Here is a 16,608-nt window from a genome sequence, read left to right on the forward strand (position 1 = left end):
CATTTAAAGAACTGCCATTCAGACTTTCTTGTCTAGGTGAAGAGCAAGGTCTTATCTCTTTTCAGCTCATCTTCTAAATTTAAACTGACTATGAAAATATGGGTGATTTATAGCTTCCGTCTCCCCCACTGACTCTTGGTTCAAGCACTAGGATTTTGGCAAGAACTTACAGATTTCACTTTCTATTGGCCACCCTGCTGTTTTAAGACCTGTCAGGGATTGTCTTAAATAAAACTGGAAGCATTTCTGTTTCCATCCGTACTGCTTTCCTCCTTCCCTGTCAGACAACGTTACTGCACAACACTGAGTGAGGAGCCCTGACAAGGGAGGTGGCAGCTGGAGCTGGTGGCCAGTGATGTATCATAATTTGTGTGTGCACATGTGTGCATTGGGCTCGTTGGTTTGAGGCTTGAATGCTCCATCTACACAGCCTAAAGAGTTTTCTGCCCACACCAAAAGCACATATTTATAGAGGACCCAACTTGCTCAGCATGGCCATATTCCCAAAAGAGCCCTGCGATTCACCCACAGCCTCTGCTTTGAGAACTGCCCTGCCCCATGCCCTCTGCCCCATTTGAAATCCAAACCGAAAAAGATATATCCCTTCTAGTTCGCTTATTCCATAATTATAAGATATTAGGCTGGTGGGCTCCCTATTAGTTGGGTCTTCTATTAATGTTATCTGCTAGGCTTTTTAAATTTTGAGCTCCTCTGTGAATGTTGGTTTTAGTGAAACATTATATGGAAGAAAAGATGCAGTTAAGAGGGAAACAGGAGGAGGAAGGAAGCAGAGACAGGCAAAGAGTAATAGTCTAAAATTCAACAGCAAGCATGGCTTACAAAGATCAAGTTATATTTCTGCTTCATGAATCATTGTCAGACAAATTAAGAACATATTGTTTCTTATTTATCTATTGTCAAGAATTCAATATCAGACATTGAGAATAAATCTTGATTTTCATAAGCTCTGTTGACATGGTAGAGCCACAGAGCATAAAACTTGAATCTAATAAACAAAGTGCGATGTGGAACAGCAGGGGTACAGCACCAGCACAACTCACAGCTGCTTCCTGCTCCTCTCCCCCATTTTCAGGAATGTTTCTTAGCAGGAAGTTTTTTAATAGACCAAGAATTTGTTATATCTATTGTAGGAAAAGTTGTAGTTTTAGGTGCATCATTTCCCCAACTCTTAGAGATCGGGGCTAATTATGTTCAATTTTTGTTTGGTGAGTTCCCATCTTTGTATCCTAGTAGAAATTTTTGTTTTGAATTTCTGAAGTTGAAATATGGAAATTATATTTTAATTTGATTAAAGATAAAGGATATCAGTATGAAAACCTAAGACTCAAGGTAGATAGCACAAATCTTTAAAATAATAATTAAAATAAATATGTAAATAAATAATCTAAACCTTTTCAATAATACTTATTAAACATCACTTCCCTAAATCCTGTAATACCAAAATTAGCACCAATGCCATTAAACATGAAGCTTATTTTAGACTTTAAAAACATGCTCCTTTAAAACTAATGTACAGAAAGCAGGCCAAGTTTGCCTGGTTGGGGGTTGGGGAGGGTCGATTGCAGAGGGGTTCAGGAAATTTGGAGTGATAGAAATGTATATGGTTTTCAAAACTCATCTAACTATATACACTTAAAATGGGTGCATTTTATTGAATGTAAATTGTGCTTCAATTAAATTGATTTTTAAAACTTTTAATGCTTCTTCATTTAGTAGCATTAAACTTGAAGAAGCTATGACCTTTAATCATATGATAGCATCTTCCCCAACCCTGCCCCACTGCTACTGCTACTGATGTAAATGAGCTGTTTAAGTGGCATTTGGGTAAAATTCAGGATAGCAGAGCAGAGTAAGTTGTTAAGAAGCTCTAGCAGTGTATGGAGTATGTCACTGTTGTCTGAGGGTAATGGTTGAGGACCTAGACCATCACTTACCTTGGTGTCCCTGTCACTGAGATGCTCTCAGGCTTATTGAGTCCAACACAGAAGCAAGAGAGAGACCGAAAGTGAGATGGTTTCTAAATGTACCCCAATTCCTTTTGGCCAGCTGTTACGAAGCTCTTTGGTGAATAACAGGACTCAAGCCAAGGTGGCAGAGGAGCTGGGCATGCAGGAATATGCAATAACCAACGACAAAACCAAGAGGCCTGTGGCCCTCCGCACCAAGACCTTGGCAGACCTTTTGGAATGTGAGTCTTACAAAGTAAAGCTTTTCTTTCTATCTACAGGTTCAAAGTTTAGATCCAATCAACCAGTATTTATCCTCCTTCTTGTTATTATTTAGTATTATTTTCTGCCTAAAGAAACCTCTTTTCTATTTTAATTATTTTTGCGTTTCAGCAAAGCTTGTCTGAATGAGAATAATTTGGAATTACATGTGAATAATGAATTTTATGTTCAATCTATGTTCACTGGTACCCCATTCCCCACCCCTCCATCCCAACACTTGGCCATTACATCTCTTCGTGTGAAAGAATATGAGGATCGGTAGTTGTGAATCATAGCATTTTGCCACCCAGCAGCCTTCATGTAGGGCCACAGAGAAAGAAGGGCAATTTATTCACTATATACTAAAACTATTATCCATTGTTTTGAGCACAAAGCTCTGTGGACAAATGTCATCTTCTGCTGTTTCTGATATGGTCTGGTAGCATTGTAAATAATCCTATTATAGCTAACTAAAGGATTATACACATAATTGTATTGTTTGTGATATTACTTCAAAATAAGTGGGCCATTCACTGGGCCTTAGAACTTTTTTTTAATGTTATGGTATTTTTGACAATTGGAATTATATTCAAATATCAAAGTCTACCATGCAAAACCAGCTCATTTACAAAGTGCAAAGGCAATCTGACTAAGGAACTTAAAAGAACTTTTTCAACTAAAGAGAAGTAATTTAGAGATGAAAATTAAATAAAAATTAAGTCGAGAGAGCAGTCTCACTGGCATTTTTTTTAGCTCAGTCATAGCTATTTTTAATTCCTTCTTTTAAAAATGCACCATTTATTTACTTGGTTAAGGTACTTTTTAATGCATCATCTTGTGGGCCACCATTTATTAATGAAAAATTGGATAGATTGTTATATTGTCATAAAGCCCAGTATTAAGTTTTTCTCTGTTTGGGCAGATTTAATCTGTAAATTGTGCTGTTTCTGTTTATGAAATTTAACATAGTACCCTTATAAAATGGATGATTTCCTCAAGATTAGTGTTGAGAATGGCAAGACCCAAGGATGTGGTTATTGTGGTATCATATCTGATCTACAAGTTGTGTTTTGATTTATTTGATGTTAACATGGTAGTGTTCCCAAATAGCATTCTTTCCCTGCTATGCAGCAGCATTTTGTATATATTTTTGACTAGCTATTCATTTAGCCCTTAGCTAAATGTAATTTGGTCTTTGTACTCTATGATTTGCATTGTACACATCTATGCTGCTGCTTCTGATATTAATGATAGAGAATAGAGTCTTGTTTGGTTTGAAGAAAGACAAAATGATAATGCTAAAAATTAAAGAGGGCCTGGAAGTTGAAAACCTTATTAAAATGTTACTTAAAAGTCTAGTCTCTTATTCTGTCTGCTAAATGGCAATGAATTGTGGTATATTTTAAAATGTTCTTTTTTTCAGCATTTATTGCAGCGCTGTACATTGATAAGGATTTGGAATATGTTCATACTTTCATGAATGTCTGTTTCTTTCCACGATTAAAAGTAAGCTCATATAAAGTTTAAATTAGTGTATGCCATATATAATTACAGAACGCATTACTAAATATTTTTTGGGAACTTACCACAGGAGTTCATTTTGAATCAGGACTGGAATGACCCCAAATCCCAGCTTCAGCAGTGTTGCTTGACACTTAGGACAGAAGGAAAAGAGCCAGACATTCCTCTGTACAAGTAAGTACTTGCTGCCCACAGGCCATTGGGTCCAGCGTGCTTAGGGTTGGTTTTCCATGTACCTTGAGGAAAAATAATCATTGTGGGGTAATCATGACAAGAGCCAGCATCGAGACTTCCTGACTGTCAGTGTGACTGTAGCCATAAATCAGTGGGTCCCACTCGATTGTCTCTATGCTTTTTCCCGTTCCTAAAATTCTCTGTGAACTACTGCCTGCTGGGAAGACATACTAAGATTATGAGATCAAGATAAGGAAATTGGGATTAAATAGTTTTATATACATATTTATATTTGTTTTCTTACTGTACCTTCTGCTGGACTGTGCATCCAGGTTGGAAGATGGTGTCTGCTTATTTCTGGTAATACTTGGATGTCTATCTGCACTTTCCCTCGAACCCCTGTTGGCCTGTCTCTGTTGCCTGACAGATGTGCTGTCCGCCTCAGGGGGGTCACTATAAGAAGCAGCACAGTTGCTCACTGCTGCTGTTGCTCACATATTTGGAAGTTTTCTTCTCAGAGTGTGTACCAAAGCTGCCGTGTACTTTTGAATATCGTTATCCTGTGAATGGTAGCCAAAGTCATTCAAAAGGAATGTAGATGCATTGGGTCACTACACCATGTAACAACCATTTTGATGAAAACAGGAGGTTTGGCTCTGAAGTAGAGTAATTATTTTGAGACACTCGTGTTGATTCAGATGGTAGTTTCAAGGAGGAATTACAAAACGAAAGGACTACTGAAATAGGTTGGTTGCCTCTCAAGGTATTGCGATTTTAAGGATATGTAGATTCGGTTTCAATACTGTTTTACCCCTGTGTATGCACATACCTGGTTGCAAGCGCACGCATTTGTGTGTTTGTTACATGTGGAATCAAAGTCGCCCTTTAGACTTTCTTAAACTTCAGAATACTCAAGGAAAAACATCAGAGTGGCAGTTGGGAATTTTAAATCCTTTTTCATGTTTTTATTTCATAGTCACAACACTTTATAGGCTTTTTTTGCTAAAAGAAAAACTAAGGCCAAGGGAAAGTTGAGTCACCCCGCAGCAAGCTACTATAAATTGCGCCAAGCTGTCACTGCTAAACAATGGTTCCTTTATTTATTGGGAAAAAAACCCCAAATGTTTAGAAATATCACTTTAATATGTGCCTAATAAGCATAATGAATATCCAAACTGTATTATATGAAAGGCTCAAAGTATTTCCTCATCAAAGTGATAATTAAAGTTCAATAAATAAAATGAGGATGATAAACTTTTCATGGCATGGGCATGATTGCTATAATGAGCACTACCTTAAAGAAGCCACCCGTGCACTTTTATCCCGTGGAGTGTATAAACACAAAGGAAATTACTATGTTCCCTTCTCATAAATCCCCCAAATGAAAATACAAGATGAGTTTGTTCTTTTTTATCAAGATGATAGGGTTGTTTTACATAGTTTTTTCAAGATTACTGTGTTTATTCCATTATCTTTGTTGGCTACTTTTAATTTCCCTTCTCCATGAAGTTATCAGTTTTACTGCATTTGAAATCTGCACCATGTCATTAAAATCCAGAGTACCTGGAGCTTTGTTTTTTGGCGATTGTGTTGTGTACTTGGTATTACAGCGTACCTTTGAAATTATCTCAGATGTTTCAGAAATTAAATACATTTTCTGATCTTTTAGATAAGGTACCAGACATTAGAAAGAATCCATAAAACCATTCAGGTGTGGCTTGAGGTGTATTACCCAAATATTTATTTTTTGGGGCTGTGATTAACACTGAAAAACAATAAACAGACTGAAGCTGTTAACTTTTCACAATAAAAGTTTGTGAATTTTATGATACTTGGAATATGTACACTTAGAAATTGTTTAAAAATATTTATACTGCACTGTTAGCCTTTAAATGCTATTTATATGACTTTAGGGAAAAACTATAAAAATGCAGTGCAGAATTTTAAAAATTTTCTACTTCAAAAGCTCTGTCAGATTAGCAGATAAAAAATTTACCCCTTGTATTTTTCTGCCATTTTCATGTTTCTTGTTATTTTACCTTCCTGTTTCTAGACAATAAGTACATGGTTTTTCTCATAGTTACATAGTAGCCATAACAAATAACACTTTATCATAATTAATGTTCTTTCCTTTCCCCTCAGGACTCTGCAGACGGTGGGGCCATCCCATGCGAGAACCTACACTGTGGCTGTTTATTTCAAAGGAGAAAGAATAGGCTGTGGGAAAGGACCAAGGTATGAGGAGAATATTAGTTTGTTCAAATGAGCATCCCGTGTGTCTGAGAAGTCCCAAGTTGGTATTTCCAAACTCTGTAGTCTGTCTTTTTTAACTTAGAGTATAGAGTGTTTGAGAGTAATAGCAAAATGAACCCCAAGGATTAATGTCCCCACCATGCCAAGCCCCGAATTTGAGAATTGGCCTTGGACGGTTGGAATGCCATTGTGCATATGGGGCTTTGGCTACCTTGAGAAAACTGCATTACCTAGTGCACAGGTAAGGTCTGCCCGGTTTTAGTACTCAGCAGAGTGCACATTGGTGTAAGCTAGACGTGTCAGATGTGTCCTGTCATACGACAGAGCCATTAGACATTGGATTTCTTATCGCCATTCACTTAAGCTTTGTGGAAATGCTAGCATCTTTAGGTAAAAAGAATTATGTATATTATCACCTTTCTTTGAACTCTCCAGTCTACATCTTAAACTGAAAAATGATTTGAAGCCTGCCTGTCTATATATTTTTTATTCTTTTCCTCTTTAAACTTTATACTGAAGACATTCAAACTTAAGTAAGAAATACTTTCAGACCTGACAAAAATGGAAAGCATTTTATTGCAGTATTAAAAATGTGGAATGAACAACTTAAACAGGCTTTGTGCAAACAAAAGACATTTGTGCATGCTCTTGTGTATATGCCTATCTGTGTAATTCAGTATATGAAGTAATCAGATGACATTCTAAGCCCCAAACGTGAAATTCAGCCTGAATAATTTGTAGCCATACCTTGTGTTTTTGAGGGGGTGAAAAAAAACCTTCAAATTAAAGTGTGCTTTACCTTTATTTTATTTAATAGTATTCAGCAAGCAGAAATGGGAGCGGCAATGGATGCACTTGAAAAATGTAAGCCTATCTCTTTTTCTATAATTATATGTTCATAATGTAATGAGTGTTTTATGGAAAGAAAATGAGAAAGTAAAAAAATGGTAAGTACTGATAAAATGTAATCTTGTTTTCTTCATAATTATTCTCCACACAGAGAGTAGAGTAGAATGTGAGATATAGATAAAATGGGTTTATAATTTAAAAATAAAAGTATTTCCAAGTGCTTTTTGATTTTCATTTTCCTTTTTTGCATAGAGTCCTACTCTCAGCCCAGTAATCTGTGTGTACAACCTACTGTGTTTCCTTCCATATACTTGTAAAATCTTATAACATAGACATATACATGTGAAGGTTTTTTTCTTTTTAGTTTTCAACCATTGGTTTGTTAAATGGGATGCTATTTACATACTTCTGTGTATCTTTCTTTTTTCACTCAGTAATAGGTCATAGGCAGCCCTGCAGATCATAGAAAATGGCTCCAATTCATTCGTTCTTAATGGCTGCATAATATTTCCTGCTATGGATGTGCTGTATTTTATTCAGTTTTTTTTTGTTATTGATGGACACTTTGTTTCTGGTTTTTGGTTTTTTTTTTTTTTTAATCATTGTCAACAATAAATCTCTCTCGATATTGGTGCTTTTAGTTTTGTGGAATAGATTCCCAAGAATGGGATGCCTGGGTTGAAGAAACTTAATTACATAATTGAACTTGTAGGAAACTGCATAGTCTTTTGTAAATTGAAGGCTTAAGTGTGAGGGATTTCTCTTCTGAGGTCTATTGTGCTGCACAGTAGAACCTGTGGGCACAAAATGATAATCCAATTCTATTATGCTTCGAGTACCCAGCTAAATGAGGTGGGAGAAAGCAAAGTACGGGAAGCTAAAAGTGAAGAGGCCCAGATTCTCAGCCATGGAGAGATTCCAGGAAAGACAAGAGGGCCCCGAGCCAAGTGGAAATCAGCAGACAATAGCTTCCTGTTTGGGGGCAGGCAGGTTAGTTAGTGTGGGCAGAAGCTAGTGCTGCCAGGGTCCAGTGTCCATGAAACCTTCACTGAGAGTGTTTAGTTGACTGTTGGGAACTTTTTCATCCATTGTATGTATATAAATGCAACATCACATATTGAAATAAAAGTGAGATTCCATTTTTTAGTTATAAATTGTTAAAGGTTATCTTTGGAAGTTTTGTGTGTGTGTTTTCAGCTATAAAACAGTACAGGAGAGATCACCTGTTCTGAGACAAGTGAATTGTTTAAACTTCTGGAAAGCAATTCGGCATTAGGTATCAGGTCCTTAAAGGAGTTAATGCATTTTGATCCAGAAATTTCATTTCTGGGAATCAAACCTAAGGAAATAATTGGAATTATGAACTAAAGTTCATATAGTATGATAATTGTGACAACTTGATTTATAATAGCAAAAAAACAAAACAAAAAACAAAAAACAACTGCCTGTTTACCAGTAGAGAAATGTTTGACAAATTATAGGATATCCCAGGGACTGGCAAACATTTTCTGTAAAGGGCCAGATGATAAATATTTTAGGCTTCCCTGGCCATACAGTCTCTGTCATAATTATTCAACTCTGCCATTGTAGCCCACTGGCATAGATAGTATGCAGACTAATGGGTGTGTTTGGGTGCTATTAAAACTTTTATTTACAAAAACAGGTAGAGAGCTGTATTTGGCCTGTGGGTAGTAGTTTACCAACCCTAGCTATATCCAAATGTTGTAATATTTTATAGACATTAAAATAGTGTTGAAAACTAATGATATGGGAAAATGCTTATACTAGAATAAATGAAAAAAGTGTACCCATAAATACATACCTATACTGTACTTTACCAGTGTAAGAGTGGTTAGGGGAATGGTTTTAAATGTTCATATGTCTAGGTAATATATATGCACATTTACATTGTGTATGTATGTAGTGTAACTTCATAGAAGAAAAGCTATAAAGATAACATTCTAAAAGTTTGTCAATGGTTAGAACTGAATTGTAGGGTTTTTTAAAAAATGGAAATTCAATTTTACAGTAGAATTTATTGAGGAAATAGGGTTCATTTTGTAGAAACTTGCTTTACAAATTAGTTTACAGATAACTTATTGGGATTTATTTATTTTTTTAAAAATTAATTATATTTGAAACCTATGATTTATATACTATATAAGGAATCAATTTAATATCATTTAGGGAATTGATTTTATTACTGTTTTATTTCTAAAATACAGATGTCTTGTTCCTCTTTTGTTTAAAATCACTGACTCCCAGGCATTCCAGGTCTTTGCTGATTCACCACCAGTCTTTCAGATGCTTTTTCTACCACCCTGTCCTTGTCCCTTCTCCAAACCAGGGTGAGGATGACAAACTATATAAAAAAGTGGGGGAAAAATTTAGGAATATATTGCACAGTAGCTCCCCCCTTGTCCTTGGGGGATACTTGATCCTTAGTGGATGCTTGGAACTGTGGTTAGTACCAAACCCTGTATGTGCTGTGTTTTCCCCTATATACCCATACCTATAATGAAGTTGAATTTCTAAATTAGGCACAGTAGGAGATTAATTGCAACTAATAATTAGCATTTGTGCTTGTGCCCTCTCTCTCTCTGTGTCACTCAAAATATCTTATTGTACTGTACTCACCTATTTTCAAGCTGTGATTGACCCTGGGTGAAGGAAACCACAGAAAGCGAAAGCACTGATACAGAAGGCTACTGCATGTGTAGATCTACTTTCCTCATGCTTCCGCCTTAAACAAGCCTGCTTTCCCCCAAACAGGCCATGCTCTCCCACATCTCGGATTCTTCACGTTTGAAACACGAAGAAGTAGTACCTCTTCTCTAGAACAGTCCCTTATCTGGTTAGGCTCATAACACAGCGTCATTTTCCCTCTCTGTTAACAGTTAACTTGTGTAGTTCTTATTCATGCATGCACTCCTTAATGTTGTTTGTTTAAATATGTGTTAAGTATATAAAATGGCTTTTTCTCATATCATATTTGATTTCTTACTTCATTATGCCACCAAAGTTACACCACAAATGTTGACTGAATTGTGAAAATTTCTAAATCTTAATCAAGATTTCTTTCATTGTGTCAACACTGTTGCATGGGGTCAAATATCAAACTAAATACAGCTTCGATGTGTTTGTATTAACCAAAACTACTGAGTGGTATGTTTCCTTTAACCAAATAAAAGTTCTGTACTCGAGTTACTTTTGCAGATGTAGTTTGGGCATCCCATAGTAAACTTTAAGAATAGAATTAATTATCAGACATAATGACTTAGATTATAGCCTGTTTTTGTCTACCCGATCTGTTTTTACACTTTTCAGAAACTTCTTGGTAAATAATGATGTGATAATGCCATTATGTTTGGAGTTTTTGATTTTAGCTTTCCAAAAATATATGACTCCATTGTCCTCTAATTTCTCCATGAAAATCACTTGTTGCTAGGAGAACAAGTCTATAAAGCACCTGGTTGGAAACATTCCCAAACCACACATCTTACATTTTATCATTTCTGTATGTTTTGGTGCCTTTTAGATTCAAGTTCACACCAGATATTGAAATCTAGAATCAGGGGTGCTGATCCATACTTCCAATATGTTTCTCAATGATGGAAGAGTAAGGAAAGAAAACAATTTTCTTTCTCTTGCCTTACAAAATACGACTATGCACATTCCATATGAATATATGCTTGTAGTGTACATGTTTAGTTTGCATCATTGTTTGCACTCGTGGCTATCCTTTATTAAGCATAAGATATATTTCCTTGTGTCAGATAACTTTCCCCAGATGGCCCATCAGAAGCGGTTCATTGAACGGAAGTACAGACAAGAGTTAAAAGAAATGAGGTGGGAAAGAGAGCATCAAGAGAGAGAGCCAGATGAGACTGAAGACATAAAGAAATAAAGGAGGGCACGGAAGTGGTGGCGTATTTACTTTCTCAATAACTGTGACTGTTACCCATTGAGACCTAGCCTAGTTTTCCTACAGACCATGAATGAAGTGTGCTCATTGAAATAAAACACAAAGTCAAATCGCTATTGTTGTTTTATTGATCTGTTTTTAGCTGGATGGTCTTTATTACAAAGTATTTGATTTCTCTTCTTTTTAATGGAAAACTTCACATTGGTGGATGTGCATTATTCCCTTTTATTTTGCTCTTTAAACAATAAAAATTCAAAAAGCATATTCTACGTGGAATAGATCCTGTTTTTCTATCTCTGTCTCAGGTTGTGACCCCAGAATTTCAACTGACAAGTGATAAATTCACTTAACCAGATATTTTGACTACACTCTAGTAACGTCTGTACTTTTTGAAATCTCTGGATTGTTAACTAGATTTTTCAGCTTTCGCCTGGATGTTTATCAAGTTCTCAGCTGCAAATAGTGAACTTAGCCCTCTCTAAGCAGTGAGTTCTTTGTAGAAGAAATCCATTTAACATTTAATTGGCTTAGGAAGGGGAAAGACTGATATTTGAGTCACATATATTCTTTGAATCATTAGAATAGGAGAGAAATCATGATTTTAAGCCAGACGACACTTCAAAATCAAGTGCTCTCACCCTGGGGTCAGTGGAACCTTTAAGAAGTTATGGACAGACTTCAGGGAAGTCTCAAAACCTCCTGAAATTGTATTCAGTTTTGTGTGTCTGTGTTTGGGATTTGGGAGGGGGTGGGGAGCAGGAAAGAAGGGGGTTTGTAGCTTTCATCAGCATCTCTAAGTGGTCCCTGCGGTAAAGGGCTGACATTACATTAAAAGACATGACATTTTTTAAAAAAATGTTATTTTAAACTGAACATCACTGGTTTCTTATTAATAAAGACAAAACTTCTTTGTAAAACAAATGTGTTTCATTCATTATTTCAGCAAATAAATACTGAGTGCCTGCTATGTGTCAGGCACTGTTGTAGGCTCTGGGGCTCCTCGGGGAGCTGGGGAGCTAGTACTGGAATACCCTCAGTAGATCAGTGAATGGGGGGAAATAAAGCAGGGATGTGGGGTGGGGGCAGTTTTCAGTGGAGTGGTTGGGGAGTTTGCCCTAAGAGGGCATCATTTGAGTTAAGATAAGAAGGAGGAGAAGGACTGAGCTAGGCAGGTATCTGGGAGTGTTTCTTATGCAGATAACTATGACATGTTACATACACATTGTCAAAAACCTGGAAAATGTATTACTTTCATTAGCAGGAGAAAGAAACTAACGTTTCTTAGAAAATACCGTGGAAAAAAGTAGAAAGCATAAGCAGAAAAATAAATCACGATTCCATCACCCAGAGAATTTTCATATCCTGTCAGACCTTCTGTGTATATAAATACACACGTATACGCATGCACTCAAGTATGTTTTAACAACAGGATACCATACTTATGGTTTCCATAGCCTTTTTTTAACTAAGTAACTTATCATGAATATCTTCCAGTGTGGAATCTTCATTTACATAATGTAATTGTTGATGGCTGCATATTAATGTATATTTTGTATGCCAGTTGTGGATATCCCATAATTTCTTAATCTAATTACAGATGTGGAGGTTGTAAACAACTTGTTGCTGTTGTAGCGCTGCCACATACGTCCTTGAGGGTGTGTACATACACATACTAGAGAGAGAAGACCTCTCCAGTGATTAATTTGTTAATCATGAAAATGTCAGATGGTGCCTGTAAGAGAAGCTTGTCCTGGTGTTGCTTCTCCTCACCGGTGATGCCACAGAAGCAGCACTGGGCGGGGGGAGAAGAGAGCTCCTGTCTGAGCTTGGTTGTTTTGGGTACATCTTCCATCCTATTGGGTGCATTCTTTCTGAGCATTATATTTAAGTTAGATGAGCAACACGTAGCAGGACCGGAAGGGGAAGAATGCTAGATTCACAGGTGGCCTTGACAATGTTACAAGCAAAAACAAGGTAAAATATTTGATTTTTATGTTAAACAAGCACTTTTACTAGTCCCAAATGTGCATCAAAATAATGCCACAGTCAACACATTTTTCTGGAATTTCTGTTGGACCTTGACTTGTCCTCTGGAGCACTATGGCCCTTCTCAGGTTCTCTCTCTATATTAAGGGCTCTTGTAGCCTGGAGAAGTTAAGTCCATAAAACACTGGAGTACCTCTTGTAGTGGAACCTGCCAAACACACCATCAGGGGGGATTAGCTCCCAGGGCTCTTTAGCAGCAATGAGGCCTACAGCGAAACTCTGTAACTAGCCACTCAGGCCCACTCAGCAGATTCCAGCGCTGCCTCCTACCCAACCCAACCTAGTGTCCTCGCACGTTCCCGTTCTGATCAGAAGAGCCAGCCAGTGTTAGTTCATACACAGCTCAACTGCACGTTTAGGGCTGTTGGTCACAGAGGCTGATGTGAAGGTTTCTTACAAGTCGCTTGTGATCTAGTTGGGGAGACAAATGATGGTGTGGGTACAGTCAGCTGGGGCTTCTGAGACTAGAAAGGGAATGAGAGACAACAAGTCAGGCAGGGAAGGCTTCATGTAGGAATTGACACTTAAGGACTTCACTGAACCTTGATGATGAGAGAGAGCTTGCAAGGTGGGGTGGGTGACCTGTCCTTCCTAGGGAGCATCAGGATTGAGGGGCAAGAAAATGGGCTGGGGGCCTGTCTTAGTCCGTTTGGGCTGCTGTAACAAAATACCGTAAACTGGGTGCCTTACACACAGCGGAATTTTATTTCTCGCAGTTGTGGAGGCTGGGAAGTCCAAGACCAAGGTGCTCGTGGTGAGCGCCCACTTTTTGCAGTGTCCTCACATGGGGGAAGGGAAAGGCAGCCCTCTGGGCTTTCTTTTGTTAAGGGCACTAATCCCATTCGAGGGGGCTCTGCCCTCATGACCTAATCACCTCCCGAAAGGCCTCACCTAATACTATCACACAGGCAATTAGGTTTTCAACAAGACTTTGGGACACAAACATTCAGACCATAGCAGAGCCTGTTGTGATGTTCCATGAAGGAGGTGATGAAGACTTGAAACAAGGCTTAGGGAGGGGATAGGAGTGCCGAAATAGGACATATTTGAAAGATACCCAGGAGGTAAAACCTGCAGGATATAGAGTAAGGCAGGGTATCTCAATTTTGGCACTACTGATATTTGGGGCCGCATAATTCTTTGTTGGGAGCAGGGGACTGTCCTGCGCATTATAGGGTATTTAGCTGCATCCCTCTGCCCTTGAGATGCCTGTAGCATCCCTTCCCCTAGTTGAGACAACTGCAAATGTCTCCAGATATTGCCAAATGTACCCTGGGGGCAAAACTACCCCTGGACGAGAACCAATGGGGGAGGAGCAAGGAAGTGGGAGAACACCAAGCCAGTTTTTGTGCAATCAAGATACAACTACTTATAGAAAAGCAGAATTATTACAGTAAAGTGTTTGGTTGTCTGTGTTGAACTTGAGGTGCCTGTAGGATGCCTCTGTGGAGATGTCTAATAAGCAGTTGCATACACGGTTTTATAGCCCAACAAAAGGTATTTGGGCTGAAGAACAGATTAGAAACAGAATTGGAAACATCGGTGACATAGGTACATCTACAAAGGAGAGTGTTGTTTTTCCAGGTTGGAAAAACAGGTTGGAGACAGAAAACCATTCCAGTGATGTATTGCTTTGAAACTAGGTTTAAGATAGTAGATAAATTTACACTGGATGAAACTCCTGGATGAAACAAGGAACTCAACTCTCCTCTGAACTGCTTCATCTCTAGATGAGGTTTTCTTAAACGAGTTAGCTATTTCAGAATTATTTCTATCTTCTTCCTTAAGTCTGTGAAGTTTTTGTGTAATTTCTCTATAATTACCTTGTACGAAATGAAGACCCATTGTGAATTACTCGGGTAATCATTTTGAACTGGGAGTAGAGACATATTTACTACATAAAGCCTTGCAGATAATTTCCTTATAGCTACCCGTCCAAAATATTTTCACTAAACCCTTCTTACTTGTTAATTATCTCAGGAAGGATGAAATAAAGATAAACATAGTTAGGCATTGTAATACCACTTTTAAATATAAATATCAGAACATTTAAGAGAATGACCTGTGAAGGAGATGGTTAGCTGGCGCCAAAAGATTGTTTTTCCCCTTGTAGAATTATTGTCAGGAAGTGATTGTCTCACTGGAGACCACATTCCAGCATCTTTGCATTTCAGTGAAGCCAAGTGGCTTTTTCTCACCCGTGGAATGTAGAGAGCTTCCAGCCTGCAGTGTTAGGAAGCAGGTTTGCTATTTCCTCTCCACTTATCCCGATTTGCTGGCTAGATGTCGATACCAGCAAGGGTGACCTTGAAAGCCACCGTCAGTGAGCACATGAATGGCTGCTTGGAGCAGAGTCTCCCACCCGCCTCCCACTCCACCTCTTCCCCTTTATTGATGGGGGAATCCCTCTTGGACTTTACGTTAAGTGAGAAACAAATATCTATATGTTAAGCCACTGCGATTTGGGGATTTGTCTGTTATAGCAGCTAGCAGTACCTTAACTAATGCCCCTGTTTGAGGCAGGCACTTAATAACTCTAATTAAATATTTGCCAGTCCAACCAGATGAGGAGGACATGTTTACTCACCTGTTACCGAATGCTATATTGAACCAATGCTGACATGTTGCTTATATAATCTTGACTTGTTTACTTATAGTTCAGAAATGCCCCGGCTCTTAGATTAAAAGAAATTTTCAAATATAACAACCACAATATAAAATAAATTCTTACGGGGTTTTAAGAACATTCTGCATTCTAAGATTTATTTTATTAGTATTTGTAGCCATCTAGTATATCCTGGGCATGGAAGATTATAACAAGGAGCTCCCTATAGAGGAAGGGAAACACATAAGCCCATGAATATAAGGTGCCGTATAGAGGATCAGAGAAGAGAGAACGACTCGTTCCTTCTGGAAGGGGAGGGTTCAGTCCACCAGGCTGTTGACTCTACCTTACCACACCCCCTAGGACAAAAAGGCTGTTTTCAGGTCAAACATATCATTTTAGTTTTTAACCATGATGCCATTATGACACCTAATGAAATCATGAAAAACTCCTTAATAACGTCTAATAACCAGTCCATGTTCATATGAACATCTGGTTTGTTCAAGTAATGATTCAAACAGGATTCACACATTACATTTGGTTTTTATGTCTCTTGGGTCATTTTAATCTAGAATAGTCCTCCACACTCCACTTTTTTTCATGACTAGTTGAAGAAACCAGGGCAATCGTTCCACAGACTTGCCCACGCTCTGGATGTAGGACCTTGCTTTCCTGTGCCATTTACTTTTCTTCTTTATCTTCTGTATTAAATCTAAAGGCTTGCTTTTAGGTTTAGGTTCAAGATTTGTGGCAAATCTATATTGCAAGATTTTTTTCCCCCTGAAATAGTAATTATTTCAAGAGGCCAGTTCTCAAATTATTTGGGGTAATAGAGGGTTGTTATGGTTAATTTTATGTGTCAGCCTGTCTAGGGGAGGGATGTTGTTTTAAGCAGCTAAATTTGTGGTGATTTGTTGCAAAGCAATAGAAAATGAATACACTCCCATTCTCTTTCCAAACAGCTAATCTCTTCATAACGTTACTATTGTGTTTAAAATATTTCATGG

At 37.8% G+C, this 16,608-nt stretch overlaps 1 protein-coding gene across 1 annotated transcript in view; it reads left to right on the forward strand.

Moving 5' to 3' along the window:
• Nucleotides 1-11,064, forward strand: part of DROSHA (drosha, ribonuclease type III) — a 133,318-nt gene extending 122,254 nt beyond the window's left edge. Inside the window, exons 29-34 of the mRNA XM_012640536.1 lie at nucleotides 2,068-2,209; nucleotides 3,652-3,734; nucleotides 3,820-3,923; nucleotides 6,066-6,158; nucleotides 6,994-7,040; nucleotides 10,802-11,064. Of these exons, the coding sequence (XP_012495990.1) occupies nucleotides 2,068-2,209; nucleotides 3,652-3,734; nucleotides 3,820-3,923; nucleotides 6,066-6,158; nucleotides 6,994-7,040; nucleotides 10,802-10,932 (600 nt within the window). The 3' untranslated portion in view covers nucleotides 10,933-11,064. The remainder of the gene's footprint in view (nucleotides 1-2,067; nucleotides 2,210-3,651; nucleotides 3,735-3,819; nucleotides 3,924-6,065; nucleotides 6,159-6,993; nucleotides 7,041-10,801) is intronic.
• The last annotated feature ends 5,544 nt before the right edge of the window (nucleotides 11,065-16,608 follow it).

Source organism: Propithecus coquereli, unplaced genomic scaffold (genome assembly GCF_000956105.1).
Source record: "Propithecus coquereli isolate 6110/MARCELLA unplaced genomic scaffold, Pcoq_1.0 Scaffold154, whole genome shotgun sequence".
NCBI classification, from domain to species: domain Eukaryota; kingdom Metazoa; phylum Chordata; class Mammalia; order Primates; family Indriidae; genus Propithecus; species Propithecus coquereli.